At 51.7% G+C, this 16,224-nt stretch overlaps 3 protein-coding genes across 4 annotated transcripts in view; 2 read left to right on the forward strand and 1 right to left on the reverse strand.

Moving 5' to 3' along the window:
- The first annotated feature begins 844 nt into the window (after positions 1-844).
- EIF6 (eukaryotic translation initiation factor 6) lies at positions 845-9,888 on the forward strand. Its single transcript, XM_061208202.1, is given in 9 exon segments — positions 845-940; positions 942-1,031; positions 1,033-1,056; positions 1,315-1,433; positions 1,568-1,653; positions 3,173-3,348; positions 3,888-4,064; positions 4,252-4,433; positions 9,609-9,888. Coding segments are annotated over 9 exon segments (960 nt in total). The 3' UTR covers positions 9,619-9,888.
- Positions 9,889-10,494: 606 nt separating this feature from the next.
- MMP24OS (MMP24 opposite strand) lies at positions 10,495-11,707 on the forward strand. 2 transcript variants are annotated; one of them, XR_009703298.1, is made up of 3 exons: positions 10,495-10,595; positions 10,680-11,267; positions 11,681-11,707. XR_009703298.1 is itself a non-coding variant. In XM_061208910.1 (2 exons), the coding sequence occupies exon 2, from the start codon at positions 10,683-10,685 to the stop codon at positions 10,920-10,922; it is 240 nt and encodes a 79-aa protein (XP_061064893.1). In that variant the 5' UTR covers positions 10,495-10,595; positions 10,680-10,682; the 3' UTR covers positions 10,923-11,707. The 2 variants fall into 2 exon arrangements, 1 of the variants encoding a protein (XP_061064893.1); XM_061208910.1 differs by having other exon boundaries at positions 10,680-11,707.
- A 2,263-nt stretch (positions 11,708-13,970) lies between these two features.
- MMP24 (matrix metallopeptidase 24) overlaps positions 13,971-16,224 on the reverse strand; it is a 43,346-nt gene continuing 41,092 nt past the window's right edge. Inside the window, exon 9 of the mRNA XM_061208195.1 lies at positions 13,971-14,308. Coding sequence (XP_061064178.1) covers positions 13,971-14,308 — 338 coding nt within the window. The remainder of the gene's footprint in view (positions 14,309-16,224) is intronic.

Below are 16,224 nucleotides of genomic sequence, written 5' to 3' on the forward strand. Positions count from 1 at the left end.
CTGAAGAAGGCAGAGTTAATGAAACTGCAGGTTGGGGACAGGGGAAGGGCGCCATTCAGGCCAACTATGGAGAGGTCCTTGGAGGAGAGTGGACGGCTGCAGGAGGGCTGGGGGGTGGGGAGGAAAGGGGCTCCAAGCTTCCCTCTGCGCTCGCTGAGAGTGACATTCTGAGAGACTCTGGGGCTTTTGTACAAAATGTGGGCCAAGTTCATCCGTCCACAGAGCGGGTCTCTTGACTGCCACCATCTGCGGGCGTGGCGGGGTCAGGGGTGGGGGAGGGAGGCAGAAAGTGGCTGCCCATCAGCCCCTACACCCTTGCCCACTCTGGACCCTCCCTGACACCCGGCTTCGTCCATCCTCTCCTCTCCAATACCTTCTTAGGCATGGTTTCCTTTCCTCCTCTGGCCGCGCCTCCTTCTCCAGCCTCTGTCGTGGTCTTACTTCTCCCTGATGGACACCTTCTCCGTGGGTGACTTCATCCACCCCAGGCTTCAGCTCCACATCTCAGCCCTTCCGTCTCCCCTGGGCTCCAGATCCGGCCTGGGCATCTGTCCCACACCTCACTGTCCCTCACCTCTCCCACACCTGCTCTTCTTCTTCAGGCTTTACTTCAAGGTATAACTCCATCTGGGACTTCCCTGACGGTCCAGTGGTTAAGACTTCCCGCTTGCAATGCAGGGGGCGAGGGTTTGATGCCTGGTGGGGGAACTAAGATATCACTCTATCATCAACCCATCTGCTGCGAGACATCCCTGGCTCCTCCATTCTGATGCCTCACATCCAACCAGCACAGGTCTGGGTCGATATTATCTCCTACAAAGCTCCTGACTGAATGAATAAATGAATGAATGCGAGCTTGCTGGAGGCGGGGCCAGGCGGGGTAGAGACCAGACCACTTGCAGCCATAGAGTCCGCCCAGAGGCTGGCGCTAGAGTGGTCGCATGCGTGGCAGCGTGCGTCGCGTTCTCTCGGAAGTCTCCCAGGGCGGAGGCGGAAACGGAAACCTACCGAGGGCCGAGGAGGTCTTTTGCCGCGTGCGGAGGTAGCGTTTACGTGGTGAGCGGTTGTGGCGGGACAGCAGCAGGGTCAGCTCGGGGTGCCCTGGGTCGTGAGGGGTGGGGGCCGAAGAATTCGGGGCCGGCGTGTCGGGAGGGGCTAGGTGGGCGGGCCCCGAGGGCTGGGGGCCGAGAGGGGCGGGGTCGCGGCGGGGCCTGAGGCGCGGAGGCCGGGGGACCCGGACCCGGACCCAGGGTCGAAGCCCGGGCACCCTGTCCCGGGAGAGGATCCGCCGGCCCTGAGCTCCCTGTCCCGCAGCCCCTAGGCCTCATGGCGGTCCGAGCGTCGTTCGAGAACAACTGTGAGATCGGCTGCTTTGCTAAACTTACCAACACCTACTGCCTGGTGGCCATCGGAGGGTCGGAGAACTTCTATAGGTGCGGCGGGAGCCCCGGGCCCGCGGGCAGCGTGTGGGTGGGTGGCTGGGAGGGGTACTTGGGAGTCTGGGGCTCGGGCAGAGGGAGGGCTCAGGCCCCCCAGCCCCGTGACCACCGAGTCCTTGTCCCTACAGTGTGTTCGAGGGTGAGCTTGCTGATACCATCCCTGTGGTGCACGCCTCCATCGCCGGCTGCCGCATCATCGGGCGCATGTGTGTGGGTAAGCTAGTTGGAAGTCGCCGAGGGAGGAAATGGAGCCTCCCAGCGCCTTTAATTATACCCCTAGAAGGGACCCCGGGTGACCCAGGGATTCCCAGGCTTTCATCCATTATCTCCAGGGACTACAGAATCTCTCAGGCCTGTGCTGGACCCTAAGTGTCAACAGATCAGGGACAACCCCTGGCAAAGGCTTCTGGATCATTGTAATCACAAATAACATTAAGGGCTTTCACTTTTACCCTTGTTTCAGTCCTTGTTCACGAAGACCCTGGGAGGTCGGCATTATTGTCCTAATTTGACTGATGAGGAAGCTGAGACTCAAAGAACCCAAGTGACTCGCCCAGTTCCACACCTGGTGTGAGGGAAGATTGGATTGTCATCTCTCCCCGGCCACTGACTCAGGGCAAATTGCTTCCACTTTCTGAGCGTCTATTTCTGCCTCTAAAAAACTACAAGCTAAGATTCTGGGGCATACTGTTCAGTTACCCATTTCAATCTTCAGTTCCCTTTACCATGTACCCCTATATCTCACCGCGGTTGACTCTGGCCATTTGTCCTTTCTTTGAGCTGGATCTGTCTGCCTTTACTGCCTCCCCTTCTTTCTAGTTTTGCTCAAATAGGAGTTTGTTCCTTTATTTTTAATCATAAGCCTGATGATCTTGGACTCTGAGTATTTTCGTATTCAGGCAGAACATTCTTATCCCTAACCATGACCTTTGGACTTGAAGCTAGTTCTTATGTAACAAGGGAGAACTTAACCTGACCTTTGGTGGGTTTTTTTTAATGATGGGAGAAACCCATAGTTGAGAAGTTCAGAGTTGTGTCCTTGCAGAGTTAGGCAGAGGTTTAGTCATTGTTGTCACAAGATAATTGTGGTTCATTCATGTTGCCGTGTACTGTTTTGTGTAAGTATACCACGGTGTATTCATTCATTCTGTTGATAGTGGGTATTTGGGTAGTTTTCAGTTTGGTCTGTTATGAGCATTGCTGCTATGTTTCTTAGTGAACAAATGTATGGATTTCTATTGTATATATAGTACCTAGGAGAGGAATGGCTGGGTATTCAATGTAGTAGATGATGCCACATACTTATCTGAAGTGGTTGTCCAGTTTATACTCCTATTGGTTGCTCCATATATCTTTGCCAACACTTGGTATTGACATTCTTTTAAAAAATTTCACCATTCTGGTAGGTATGGAGTGTTACTTCAGTTTCTTAAAATACAACTAATGCCCAAGAGCCCTTCCTGTCAGTCCTGGTTCCTCCTGGCTGATGATGGCGAATTGGGCAGGATGTGTTGGGACAAACTCCTAGGCCATCTCTGGCCTGCCCAGTGGGACTCCTGGTCCCCCGGGTGTTGTATGGATCAGTGGTTTGGAGTAAACTGGGGTCTGGGTCTAAAGCTTTGCTGGGGAAGCTAATTGGGCTGGATTGTATCCCCAGCCCCCAGGGCTCAGCAGGCATCTTGTGTATTCATGGTCCATCCTTGTCCCACCTTCCCTAACTTGGGTCTCCCCAGGGAACAGGCATGGTCTCCTGGTGCCCAGCAACGCCACCGACCAGGAGCTGCAACACATTCGCAACTGCCTCCCAGACTCAGTGCAGATCCGGCGGGTGGAGGAGCGGCTATCAGCCCTGGGCAATGTCACCACCTGCAATGACTACGTGGCCTTAGTCCACCCAGACCTGGACAGGGTGAGGTGGCCCAGGAGTCACAGGATATTAGCCGAGTCAGTGGTTAGCCACCATTCTTGCCCATCAGACAGGAATTAGGGGTATCTCTTGTGGTTTCTCTTTATACCTGGGCTCCTGCAGTTCAGACACTGGTTGGAATAGTGAACAGAGGCCTTCCATGGTGTGATCAGTGTCCGAAAGAAGCTAGGGAGTGTATTAGTCCTTCAGAATCAGGGAGATTGACCCATCTGGTCTTGAAGCCAGGGCTAGGAGAGAAGATTGACAGGTGAACTCTTGCCTGTGGGTTAGAGGAAAGGAGGGTAATGTGGAGACCAGCCTCTGGCTCTTCAGGGCATGCATGGATATTAGGGGCTCCATAGCTGGTCTAGACTCTGCTTCAAGCTGTATTTCCTCCTTTTTCTGGGTGAAGCTTCCATATGCAGCTACATAGCAGCGGAATGAGCTTAGGGAGTCATGCCCTGGGTGGGTCTGGGTGTGGAGGCCCTGGGTTCTTTGATCTGCTTGTTCTGGGGGCTGAGCACAGTACCTTTGGCTGACAGGAAACAGAAGAAATCCTGGCTGATGTGCTAAAGGTGGAAGTCTTCAGACAGACAGTAGCTGACCAGGTGCTGGTAGGAAGCTACTGTGTCTTCAGCAATCAGGGAGGGCTGGTGCATCCCAAGACTTCAATTGAAGACCAGGATGAGCTGGCCTCTCTCCTTCAGGTCCCCCTTGTGGTAAGCAGTCTTGTTCTCTGAGCTCTGTCTCCTGCTGGAGCAGATCCCTTTGCCCAGTATTCGGGAATCTAGATTATTACCTGTCACAGTTTGGGTTTGGGCTGAGGGTCAGGGAGAAGCGTTTGGGGAGAGTCCTCATGACTTTGGCTGTTGGCGCCATGACCCACACTGAGCCGTCCCTTGGCAGGCGGGCACTGTGAACCGAGGCAGCGAGGTGATCGCCGCTGGGATGGTAGTGAACGACTGGTGTGCCTTCTGTGGCCTGGACACAACCAGCACAGAGCTGTCAGTGGTGGAGAGTGTTTTCAAGCTGAATGAAGCCCAGCCTAGCACCATTGCTACCAGCATGCGGGATTCCCTCATTGACAGGTATCTGGGCCTCTCTTCTTTTGAGGGGAGGGGAAGGGAGGGGAGGGAGATGCCACCTGTAATGGGAGCCACACTGTATTCATACTGGTAGGTTCTCCTTGCATGTGAGGCCACATCTGCACACTGCTGAGCAGGCATAGGGTACAGTCCACAAGCATTGCCTGAGTATCTGCCCACTGCCGTCTTTGAAGACGCTGGCTCAGTGTATCCCTTCTGTAGTCTGTCTTATTTTATCACTGACCACATGCTTTTGCAGTTTGTATTTGCCTGTGTGTCAGTGTCCCCAGCCAGTAGCCTGAGACAGGAAAGAGCTTTTTAATTGAAGGAAGGAGGGAAGGCTTCTTTAAGGAACGGAGGAGACCCAGGTGCCTAAGGGACTCAGGGGTGTGGGGAATGCATCAGAATCACCGTCATCTGGACTTTGTGGGTTTAAAACAAGAGTGGGTTCTTGGGCCCTAACCCTGGAAGGTTCTGGGGTGTTAGGCTCTAGAATCTCTTCCTTTGGAAGAGCAGCAGGTGCTGGATATTTAGTGTCCCCCCCCCACCCCCCCATTTAGGATCCTTCTCAAGGCACGCCATACCCAGCTAGCACAGGAGTCTATTTTTTTTTCTTTTTTTTAACATCTTTATTGGAGTATAATTGCTTTACAATGGTGTGTTAGTTTCTGCTTTATAACAAAGTGAATCAGTTATGCATATACATATGTTCCCATATCTCTTCCCTCTTGCGTCTCCCTCCCTCCCACCCTCCCTATCCCACCCCTCTAGGTGGTCACAAACCACCAAGCTGATCTCCCTGTGCTATGCAGCTGCTTCCCACTAGCTATCTGTTTTACGTTTGGTAGTGTATATATGTCCATGCCACTCTCTCACTTTGTCACAGCTTACCCTTCCCCCTCCCCATATCCTCAAGTCCATTCTCTAGTAGGCCTGCGTCTTTATTCCCGTCTTGCCCCTAGGTTCTTCATGACCTTTTTTTTTTTCTCTTAGATTCCATATATGTGTGTTAGCATACGGTATTTGTTTTTCTCTTTCTGACTTACTTCACTCTGTATGACAGACTCTAGGTCCATCCACCTCACTACAAATAACTCAATTTCATTTCTTTTTATGGCTGAGTAATATTCCATTGTATATATGTGCCACATCTTCTTTATCCATTCATCTGTTGATGGACACTTAGGTTGCTTCCATGTCCTAGCTATTGTGAATAGAGCTGCAATGAACATTTCGGTACATGACTCTTTTTGAATTATGGTTTTCTCAGGGTATATGCCCAGTAGTGGGATTGCTGGGTCATATGGTATTTCTATTTTTAGTTTTTAAAGGAACCTCCATACTGTTCTCCATAGTGGCTGTATCAATTTACATTCCCACCAACAGTGCAAGAGTGTTCCCTTTTCTCCACACACTCTCCAGCATTTATTGTTTCTGGATTTTTTGATGATGGCCATTCTGACTGGTGTGAGATGATATCTCATTGTAGTTTTGATTTGCATTTCTCTAATGATTAATGATGTTGAGCATTCTTTCATGTGTTTGTTGGCAATCTGTATATCTTCTTTGGAGAAATGTCTATTTAGGTCTTCTGCCCATTTTTGGATTGGGTTGTTTGTTTTTTTGTTATTGAGCTGCATTAGCTGCTTGTAAATTTTGGAGATTAATCCTTTGTCAGTTGCTTCATTTGCAAATATTTTCTCCCATTCTGAGGGTTGTCTTTTGGTCTTGTTTATGGTTTCCTTTGCTGTGCAAAAGCTTTTAAGTTTCATTAGGTCCCATTTGTTTATTTTTGTTTTTATTTCCATTTCTCTAGGAGCTGGGTCAAAAAGGATCTTGCTGTGATTTATGTCATAGAGTGTTCTGCCTATGTTTTCCTCTAAGAGTTTTGATAGTGTCTGGGCTTACATTTAGGTCTTTAATCCATTTTGAGTTTATTTTTGTGTATGGTGTTAGGGAGTGTTCTAATTTCATACTTTTACATGTAGCTGTCCAGTTTTCCCAGCACCACTTACTGAAGAGGCTGTCTTGTCTTGCCTCCTTTATCAAAGATAAGGTGACCATATGTGCGTGGGTTTATCTCTGGGCTTTCTATCCTGTTCCATTGATCTATATTTCTGTTTTTGTGCCAGTACCGTACTGTCTTGAGCACAGGAGTCTTTATGAGGATAGAAACCCCAAAGTAGAGCAAGTGTCCAGTAGCAGACTCCCTACTTACCAGGGGCAGAATTTCCCTTCATTTTCCCTCCTTCATTCATTCAATTGCTTGGTGTTCATTGAACCCTATGGACAAGACTCCATGTGGGATAGTCAGGCAACTTAGTGCTACATCCTGCCTCTGAGAGGGACTTAGATTGTAGCAGGGGAGAGAAGATGTAGTGGCCATATATAACTTAGCTACCTTCAAAGAAGAAGTAAAAGGTGCCTTTTGTGATTTTGGAAGCTCCTGTGATACACTTTCTGGAATCCAGGAAGGCTTTGGGGAGGACAGATCATTTAGTCTGGGCTTCAGGGAATGAGTAGGTAATTGAATATGCGAAGATAGGGTGGGGATGCCCCACTTTAGACAGAACCAGGGATGGGGAAGTGTGCAAGGTGTGAAGGGGAAAGGTTTTATTCCCAGTGTTGAGGACTCTGAATACCCATGTCGAGAAGTTTTGACTGTAGGTGTTTTGACCTTCGGTTTATGTTCGGATACTTGTTAACGTAGATTCTTGCCATCACCCCTCAGATACTGATTCCCTCAGTTTGGCGTGGGAGCCAACCATGTGTGGTTGTTTTAATAATCTTTCCTGGGTGATTCTGATGAGGGCAGTTTGGAGACCACACTGACAAACTCTGCTGTCAGCACTGGAGAGCAGTTGAAAGGGTCTGAACAGGAAAGTGGTACCAGTGGTTTTGTTATTTGTTCAACAACTTTTTTTTGAGCACCTACTATGTGCCAGACAGTAGTGATGGGGTGATGAATAAAATATACCCTTCCTCCCCTTTTGGAACATTGAACCTCATAAAGAAAACAGTACTTCCACAATTAACCATTTAATTAAAGAACAAAACAAAAAAAACTTCTTAGCAACCTAAGAACAGAAAGAAATTTCTGTAACCTGATAATTGTTACCTGCTAAACTACAGCAAATGTTGTATTTAATGGTGAAACTTCAGAAACTGCCAGGCACAACTGCCTACAGTCAGCAGCCCTGGTCAGCATTGCAGTTAGTTCAAATAAAGAAATGGGTGTTGGATTCCCCCCTCCATCTCCCTACTGGTAACCACTAGTTTGTTCTCTATATCTGTGAGTCTGCATCTGTCTTGTTATGTACATTCATTTGTTTAATTTTTTAGATTCCACATATAAGTGATAACATAGGAGTGTTTGTCTTTCTCTGTCTGACTTATTTCACTAAGCGTGATACTCTCTAGGTCCATCCACATTGTTGCAAATGGTAGAATTTCAATTTTTGTATAGCTGAGTAATATTCCATTGTGTGTGGTGTGTGTGTGTACGTTATACATCTCCTTTATCCATTTGTCTGTTGGGCACTTGGGTTGCTTCCATGTCTTGGCTATTGTAAATGATGCTGCTGTGAATATTGGGGTGCATGTATCTTTTTGAATTAGTGTTTTTGTTTTCTTTAGATATATATACAGCGGTGAAATTGCTGGATCATATGTTAGTTCTATTTTTAGTTGTTTGAGGAACCTCCATACTGTTTTCCATAGTGGATGCACCAATTTACATCCCACCAACAGTGTAGGAGGGTTTCCTTTCCTCCACATCCTCGCCAATATTTATCTCTTGTCTTTTTGATGACAGTCATTCTGACAGGTGTGTGGTGGTATCTCATTGTGGCTTTGATTTGCATTTCTCTGAAAATTAGCAGTGTTGAGCAATAAATGCCATTCTTTGTATATATTTATTCATAATCCTGCAATTTTGCTCAAATCTTATTCTAATATTTTGTGTACACATATTTTCTAGTCAGATGATTTAGTCATCAGAAAAGTTTTATTTCTTCCTTATTTCTGTTCCTCAGAATCTTGCATTGCATAGGAGGTCCAGAAAATGTTGAAGTGGAGAGAATAAGTAACCCTGTTTTTTTTCCTGACTTTAAAGGGAATGTTTCAGACCTTTCACCTTTAAACTATGTATCAGACTAAAATTCTAATATTATTTTACGGGTTTTTTGTTGTTGTTGCTGTCATTTTGTTTTGTTTTTAACAAAAGAGTATTGAATTTCTTCATATCTCTTTTCTGCATATATTGAAATGACCAAATTGTTTTTCTACTTGCATCTTGTAATGCAATAAATTACATTAATACAAAAAAAAAAAAATGGGTGTTGGAAAAGAAGAGACAAAACTCATTAGCCTCTTTTCGTTTTGAACCTGTTGAGTTTGAGGTGCCCATGAGACCTTACAAGGAAGGTGTCAGGTAGGGGATTAGAAATATGTACTTCAACTTCCCCAAAGTTCTTTCATTTCTTCTATTTAAGATATTATGAGGAAAAGCCAATCCTAGGAAAACTAAGATAGAATCCAACTTTTTTAGTACTTTAAAGAGAGAAATAAAAACTTCAGATAACAAAAAAAAGCAAACAAAAAAACCCAAAAAGAAATATGTACTTCAGGGAATTCCCTGGCAGTCCAGTGGTTAGGACTTGGTGCTTTCACTGCCAAGGGCCCGGGTTCAGTCCCTGTTCGGGGAGCTAAAATCCTGCAAGCCGCGAGGCGCGGCCGAAAAAAAGAAATACGTACTTCACTTTTATAATCATGCACGTGATTATCACCTCCAGGAAGAATGTTCTGGCCCTGCCACTAGAGGATTTGGGGCCTGGACGTGTCCCTTCCCCTCTCTGAGCCACCTTGTTTGTTCCCTTGTCTAATGTCTGTTGGGCTTGACCTGTGAGGCTCTGATTTATGATCAATAACGATTTGAATAAGTTATTGAGTTCACCCACCCGAGTGGAGGAGTTACTTTTAGTTTTTAAGCACTGAGAGTGCTAGACTGGATTTGTGACTTGTGGGAGCAGTGGAATCTGGAAGGGGCTCTGTGTGTGGCCCTTCGGGGCTGAGCTGGAACAGAGGTCCTGGGGGTAAGGGTGGAGGCAAGCACCTTGAGAATGGAGGGTGAGCTGTGCTCTGTGAAGCACCTACTGACAATGCTCCTTCTCTCTCTAGCCTCACCTGAGTCACCTTCCATACTCTTCCATGGGCTCCTGGCTCTGGACTTTGGCTCCGTCTCCACGCCCCACCCGGTCTGTCCTGGATGCTGGCAGGGCGGTGGCAGAGAGCTCACCTGGACTCAGTGGCTGGATGCCCAGCCCTTCTTCACCTGTGCCCATCTCCTGAATCTATAGTTACTGCAAAAATCTGCCACATGCTGGCCGGCAGGTCCTATGGCTTCTGGCTGAGAGCTGTGTTGTCTGTGCCAACCCATTAAAGGGCAGCTTCTTCCGGCCATTCTGAATGTGTTATTTGGGGACCTCCGCCTGCACTCAGCCCCGCACCATTGTTCCAGGGGGGAGGTGGGGTAGGATGCACACACACCCCTTAGTTCTACAGTCTCCCACTCCTCTCCCCCCATCACCAGATGGGCGGTTTCATCCCAGGACAAGAGGAAGCAGCACTCTCCACTGTACTTCTCCCGTTTTCCACACAACTTCAGCCTCATACTTTTGGCTTCAAAGATGAGAGTCTGTTTCAACTCTCCCTAGGCCAGTGTGAGGATCCTGAAGGGCTCTGGGCACCTGGCTACAGGGCAGTCTTGTCCTCTTTGACCCAGGGTGGATGGAGGTTTGCTGGCCTGGCTGTTAGGTGCCCAGGACCGCCTCAGACCAGTCTCGGTAGGCCCGTTTCTTTAGGGCCTTCGGTGGGTGCGGAACCGGGCTGGAGAGGCATGAGTAGCTGGGGCGGCTCCAAGCGTCTCCGAGCTGCTCGCGGGGCGGGGCCCCGGGACTTCGGGGCGGGTTTGGCCGGTTGCTGGTGGGTGGGGTCGGGTTGGCTGGGTCCCGCCCCTGTACCCTGAAACCTTCGTCGCTGGCGGTCGGAGGGCGGGGTTCGTGCGCCGTGGCGTCACGACGCCAGTCCTTCCAGACGGCGCTGCGCAGGCGAGCCGGGAGAGGAGGCCGGCGCTGGGATTCCGATCGGCGGCTCGGGCGGTGCGAGGTGAGGGTCGGTTCGGGCCGGGCCGGGCCGGGGCGGGGGTGGCGTGCGGCCCGTCCCGTACCTGACGGGCCTCTCGTCCTGCAGAACATGGGAGCTCAGCTGAGCGTTGGCCAGGGCGCCGCGCAGCCGGCGCAGCCCCAGCCCCAGCCCCAGCCCCAGCCCCAGCCCCAGCCCCAGCCCCAGCCCCAACCTCAGACCCAACCCCAGACCCACCCCCAACCCCAGCCCGCGGCGCCCGAGGGCCCTGGGCGGCCCTGGCCAGAGCCCGGCCCTTGGGGGCCGCTGGACGACGTGCGCTTCCTTGTCGTCTGCACCTCCTGGTACTGACTCGTCGCTCTCCGCACTTACCGCCCGCCGCCTCCTGTCATCCCGTCCGCCTCTCCTGCTCGGGTCCTGGTCCTTGTCGTCTCTCCCCACCTTCCGCCACCCCGGAGACGCGCGGAGACTCGGGGAGCTCGCTGGGGACTGGAAGGAAGCCTCCTCCGCAGTCTCGCCTTGGGGCACCGTCTTGCCTCTGGCCCCTCCCGCTACCCCAGATTCGTTGGCTTCTCAGCCTGCACCCAGACCAGCTCAGACCTTTGTGTTCATCCCCACCCCCCAGTTTCTCCAGCCGTCTGGGTGCTGGGGCAGCCTTCCCTGTCACTGGCTTCCAGAACCAGGCCAGGGCTCTTGGTAAGAAGACCCTAAGGCTGCTGACCTAATTTCACCTCATTTTTCCCTGTTGCCAAGAACTGGGCTCTTGCTTTTGTCCTTGGTCATGGCACCATGTGCCTTGACTTCAAAGAAGACCTTGCCACAGTGAACCTGCCCATACCTCTCCTGGGAGGGGTTGCTCCGCCATCCTGGGTGCCACCCTGGCATTATCTGGCTGTTTTCCTGAGACCCCAGTAACAGAGGGCCTCCAGGGCCAGCCTTTTGGAGAGAGGGGGCATCTGATTTTTGGGCTGGCAGATGAGATGCATGGGGCAGCTCCCAGACACCCCAAAGCACCCTGTCTCCCAGAAACTTCTTAAGGCCACCCAGAACCTGATCCTTGTTCCCACATCCCAGGGAAATGACACACTCTGTATTTTTGTTTTATTTAGAAATGATTTAAAAAACATTATACAAAGGCTGATCAGTTTAAAATGTGACTGACACTGAAATGCTGTGATGTTCCCCAGACTGAGGGGAAGCTGGGCTCTGGGGCCCCCAGTGCTTTGCCCCTCTGTCTGCCCTGTCCTGGGATGATGGACAAACGGATGACCACAAGGCAGGAGAATCCATGATTGGAAGCCTCCAGGCTGAGCCCTCTCTGGGCCTGGCCCTGCATCCCTCACATCTGCAGCCTGGGCTGCCTGCCTCCATCTCCTGCTCTTTCTCAGCTGACCTCGGTAGTATCAGGAGCCAGTGGGAGCCTGGGGGGCCTAGAGCTTTCAAGAAGTGAGAGCACCAACCTGAGGAGTGGAGAGGGACCCGGAAGGGGAGAAGGGAGGCCAAGAAAAGATGGATAAAAGAGACACTTCTGATCTCATCTTGGACCCTAGAGGGGTCTGGCAAGCCCACTGGATGGCCTGGGCAAGTAACAGCCTTTCTGTGCTTCATTTGAGGGCACAGTGAGAGTTATCCTTGGCCTCCCAGGGACTGCATGAGTTACATGTGAGCAGACAGGGGTGAGCTAATAAAGTGCTTTGCAAAGTATAAAACACTGTACAAACCTATGAATCACTAATATCTCTGCAGTTGTTCCCCACCCGTCCCAGGGAGCCCGCCCTTGGCCAAAATGAGAAAAAAACAGAAGGTTGATGACAGGGAACACAGTGGACCCATATAGGTGTCTCTGGGATGAGAGATTTTGCTCAAGACAGCTCCCAGAGTCCCTGTCTGCTACAGGTTAAGCAGACTCAAAGCCCAGAGGCCACGGGGTGGGGGCAAGGCCCATGCAGGCTCAGAGGCCCTGCCAACACCCTGAAGACTGACACCGCCGCTCGGATTTGGCAGGGAGCCAGTGGAGATAGTTGAACCCATTGGTCTTGCCTCCGGCTCCTTAGTGACAAGCAGGGCTGCCTCTTACTGGGTTGGAGCGAGGCAAGCCGAGCTCTAGGAATTCCTGCCAGAGACAGTGAGGGGCGGGCCCCTAGGCTTGGGGTTGTTACCAGTTGTGGCTGCCCTTTTCCGAAGAGCAATGCAGGGTGATGGGCCCAGAGAGCTGGGTTAGCAGGGGCCAAGCTTATGGTATAAACACTGCTTCTGGGCTGAGAGATTGAATTGGTCTCAGGGTAGCTAGGGGTGTGGGCTCTGAGCACTTCAGAAGGCTGCCCTGGGCCCCTTACCCCAAGGCCGTGAGAATGTTGGCCTGGACCTGTTTCCGTCTCACCTCACTAGTCAGGCTGAGCCCTCAGGCCACAAGCGACAGGCTGGAGCAGGGCCAGGGACTTGGGGGATGGGGAGAGGAACGGGAGAGTGGAGGACAGCTACAAACTCAGATCAGCCTCCAGAGATGGGGTCAGCTCCTGCTCCAGCCCTTTAGCCTCATTAGCAGGGCCCAGCTCCTGGCGTGTCTGGGCACTAGAGTGGCCTTAACAGCACCTTGGTCCTTATCGCTGGGGGGAGGGCTGGCCTCATCACCAAGACAGTCACCTCTAATTCACCTAAAGCCTCAAGCAGCCTTTGCAGAATGGGACTTTAAACAATAGTGACAGGACATTGAAGTATTCACGACATGACAGCTGGGTCCTTGTCAGACCCAGCTGGGCCACAGCCCTGCCTGCAGCATGTGACCCTAAATCCTGGGTCTCAGAGGAGACCCTGACGTGTGGAGCAGGTTTCCTGAGGGATCTGCTGTTGCCAGCAGAGGAAACCCAGGCTTGTTGCCCACTGTGTCGGCAGCAGGGGTCCTGTAGCCTTGGAGGACAGTGGGGTAGGGGTGGGGGGACATCTGACCAGCAGGTGTTGGCAATGGGGGACCAGGACTGGTGGCATCTCCCAGATGGGGCTGAGAGCGCTAGTGCTGGCTTCTCACAGAAGGTGCTGGGTCCAGCCAAGTACGGATGGTGCTGTGGTACCTCATGGACGCCATAGGGCGCAGTGACCATGGGCCTCCTCCTGGCATGGTCCCTGCCTCCTGATGGGGCCTGGCCTATTCCCTTGAGTAGGGAGCAGTTTACCCAGGACAGAAGGCTGGCAGCTGGGTGCCAGACACCCACCCTGGTGCACAGCTGCCATCACTCCCTGCCCCATGCTCAGCCTAGGCCAATGCACCACCACTTCAGCTACATGACCCCTGGCCTAGGGCCATGCTGGCCCCGGTGGGCAGTTGCCAGAGCTGCCCTTCAGACCCTGGTGAGGAAGGGCCTGGCTGGCCAGACCGAGTGGACAGAGAGGGCTCTGGGCTGCTCACACCCACTCCTGGACTGGCCGCTTATAGTAGGTGACAGGCTGAGGGCCTGCCTTGTTCTTGAACTGGAAGATGGTGTAGACCAGCACCAGGATGCAGAGGGACAGGATGCAGGGGATGACCACGGCCACTGCATTCACAGAGCCTGGCATGTCGTTGATGGTCACCATGATGTCCACATCGTCCTGGGGCAGCCGCCGCTCCTTGCGCCTCTCCACCTCCTTCTGGTTGCAGCCCATCCAGTCACGCAGGATGTTGCGCGGGTAGCCTGGCTCCACGCTTAGTTTCTGGTTGTCGAATTTCCAGTAGTCCCGGCCCTTGTAGAAGTAGGTGTAATCTGCAGAAACACGGCCCATCATCACCATCCCAGACACTTCCCTGCACCTGTTCTGCGCCAGCGTGAGCGGGCCCAGGGTGCTGTGGCAGCGTGGAGGAGGGGCGCCTCTCCCACCTGGGAGGAGCCCAAGAGGATCTCTGAAAGGCCGGTGGGCACATGATGTGGTGGGGGCGTGTTGGAACTCTTGGAGGTAGGCCTGCGGCGCTTCGCACACCCTACAAGTGGTGTGGCTTGTTGAGGATGACCCGCCCAGCTGCAGAGAGGCACCTGGGACCTGGAGCAGCCCACCCTGTCATCTCAAAGGTGCTGGGAAGCCACTGAGGGGCTGGAAGTAGCATTGGTAAGCTCATTTTGTGCTTCCCAGACAGGACTCTTCTCAGCCCTGGTCCCAGCTCTGCTATAGTGTGCCCATAGCCTCCCCCCTCCCCCATGTGAGTCAGATCAAGCCCCCAGCGTAAGGCTTGGACGGCACTGTCTCCATAGCTCTAGGGCTGAGCCAGCTTCTGCCTGAGCCAAGGGAGGCAGGGAGCAAGATTTCTCCTGTTGACGGAGGGCACCACCTCTTCGCAGTTATCATGGACATTTTTGGCTTGGCACACGTGACTGTGCAACACAGATTGCAGGGTTGCTGGGACCCTGCTGGGGGAGGGGCTGGAAGGAAAAGAGGCAGCAGGGCTTGGCAACCACCACAAGGCTCCCTGCAGCAGCCTTATCGCCCCGCCAGTCCACAGACACAGAGCAACTCACGCTCTCCTATTGGCCGGCTCCCCACCTTGGCTGGGATTTTCATTGGCTAAAGTTCTTGATGTCACCTGTCTCTGAGGCTCCCCAGAAAGTGAGACCATGTGTGTAAAGCATCAGGTACACAGGAGAGCCACCAAATAGCAGCTCTGCCCCTGTGGCTGCTGGCTTTCTTACCGGTGATGTCTCCTTGGAGAGCTCTTCCTGACGACCCTCTCTCACATGGCCCTCTGCCTAGATGCTCTCTCACAAATGCTTTCCGTTATTGCATTTGTTGCCACTTTGTTTTTTGCCTCTAGACTGGGAGCCAAGGATGCAAGGCAAGTCTTGTTCCAAGCTCCATCCCCAGCCCTCCCATACAACCTGGCTCTCAGCAATTATTGTGGAGTGAATGAATGACACCTGTCATTCCATAAAAACTAAAACACCCCAACAAGATAATGATGATAACAGCTAAAACTTACATGGCATGGGCCAAGTGCTCTACATAATTTATCTTACTTAATCCTCACAAAGCCCTATGAGGTAGGTACCATTATTATCCCCATTTTACAGATGAAGAAACTGAGGAAACTTAAGTGATTTGCACAAACTCCTAATAAGTAGTGGAGGTGGGATATGAAACCAGCCAGGCTGGCTCCAGGGTCTGTGCTTTTGACCAGATGAGCGGAGATGGAACAAATATCCATGGATAGCCACTCTGCACCTGGCAAGTCCCAGCCCCTCTTCTTGAGAAGCTTCTAGTCCGGAGGGGGGAGAGGCTGTGAGTCAGCCTGGCCTCCAGGAGGAGCTTAGGAAATGTCTCATAATTAGAAAATGCTGCTCTCTTTAAGCCCTGTGAAAAAGCACCTTTGAACCACCACATCCATCATTTCAGATCTGATAACTTGAGGGACTCCTAGAGTACACCTGAGGGCCACTGTTTGAGAAGTGCTATCTGAGGGAATGAAGTCAGTCTATGAAAACATCTCTCAATTGCGAATGATCCCTACAGATGAGAAATTGTGACTTGGCCGCTGGTAAGAGAGGATTAATTTACTGGGTGAACATGGGTCGATATGAGGCAGTTGTCTTTGCCACCAGGCAGTGTTTCTCAAACCTGGATACCCTGAGAGTATGCCCGTGGGCCCCGGTGAGACCCACGTGAAATCAGACCCCCCTTCACAAAACCCGGC

Source organism: Eubalaena glacialis, chromosome 13, assembly GCF_028564815.1.
Source record: "Eubalaena glacialis isolate mEubGla1 chromosome 13, mEubGla1.1.hap2.+ XY, whole genome shotgun sequence".
Taxonomy (NCBI): Eukaryota; Metazoa; Chordata; class Mammalia; order Artiodactyla; family Balaenidae; genus Eubalaena; species Eubalaena glacialis.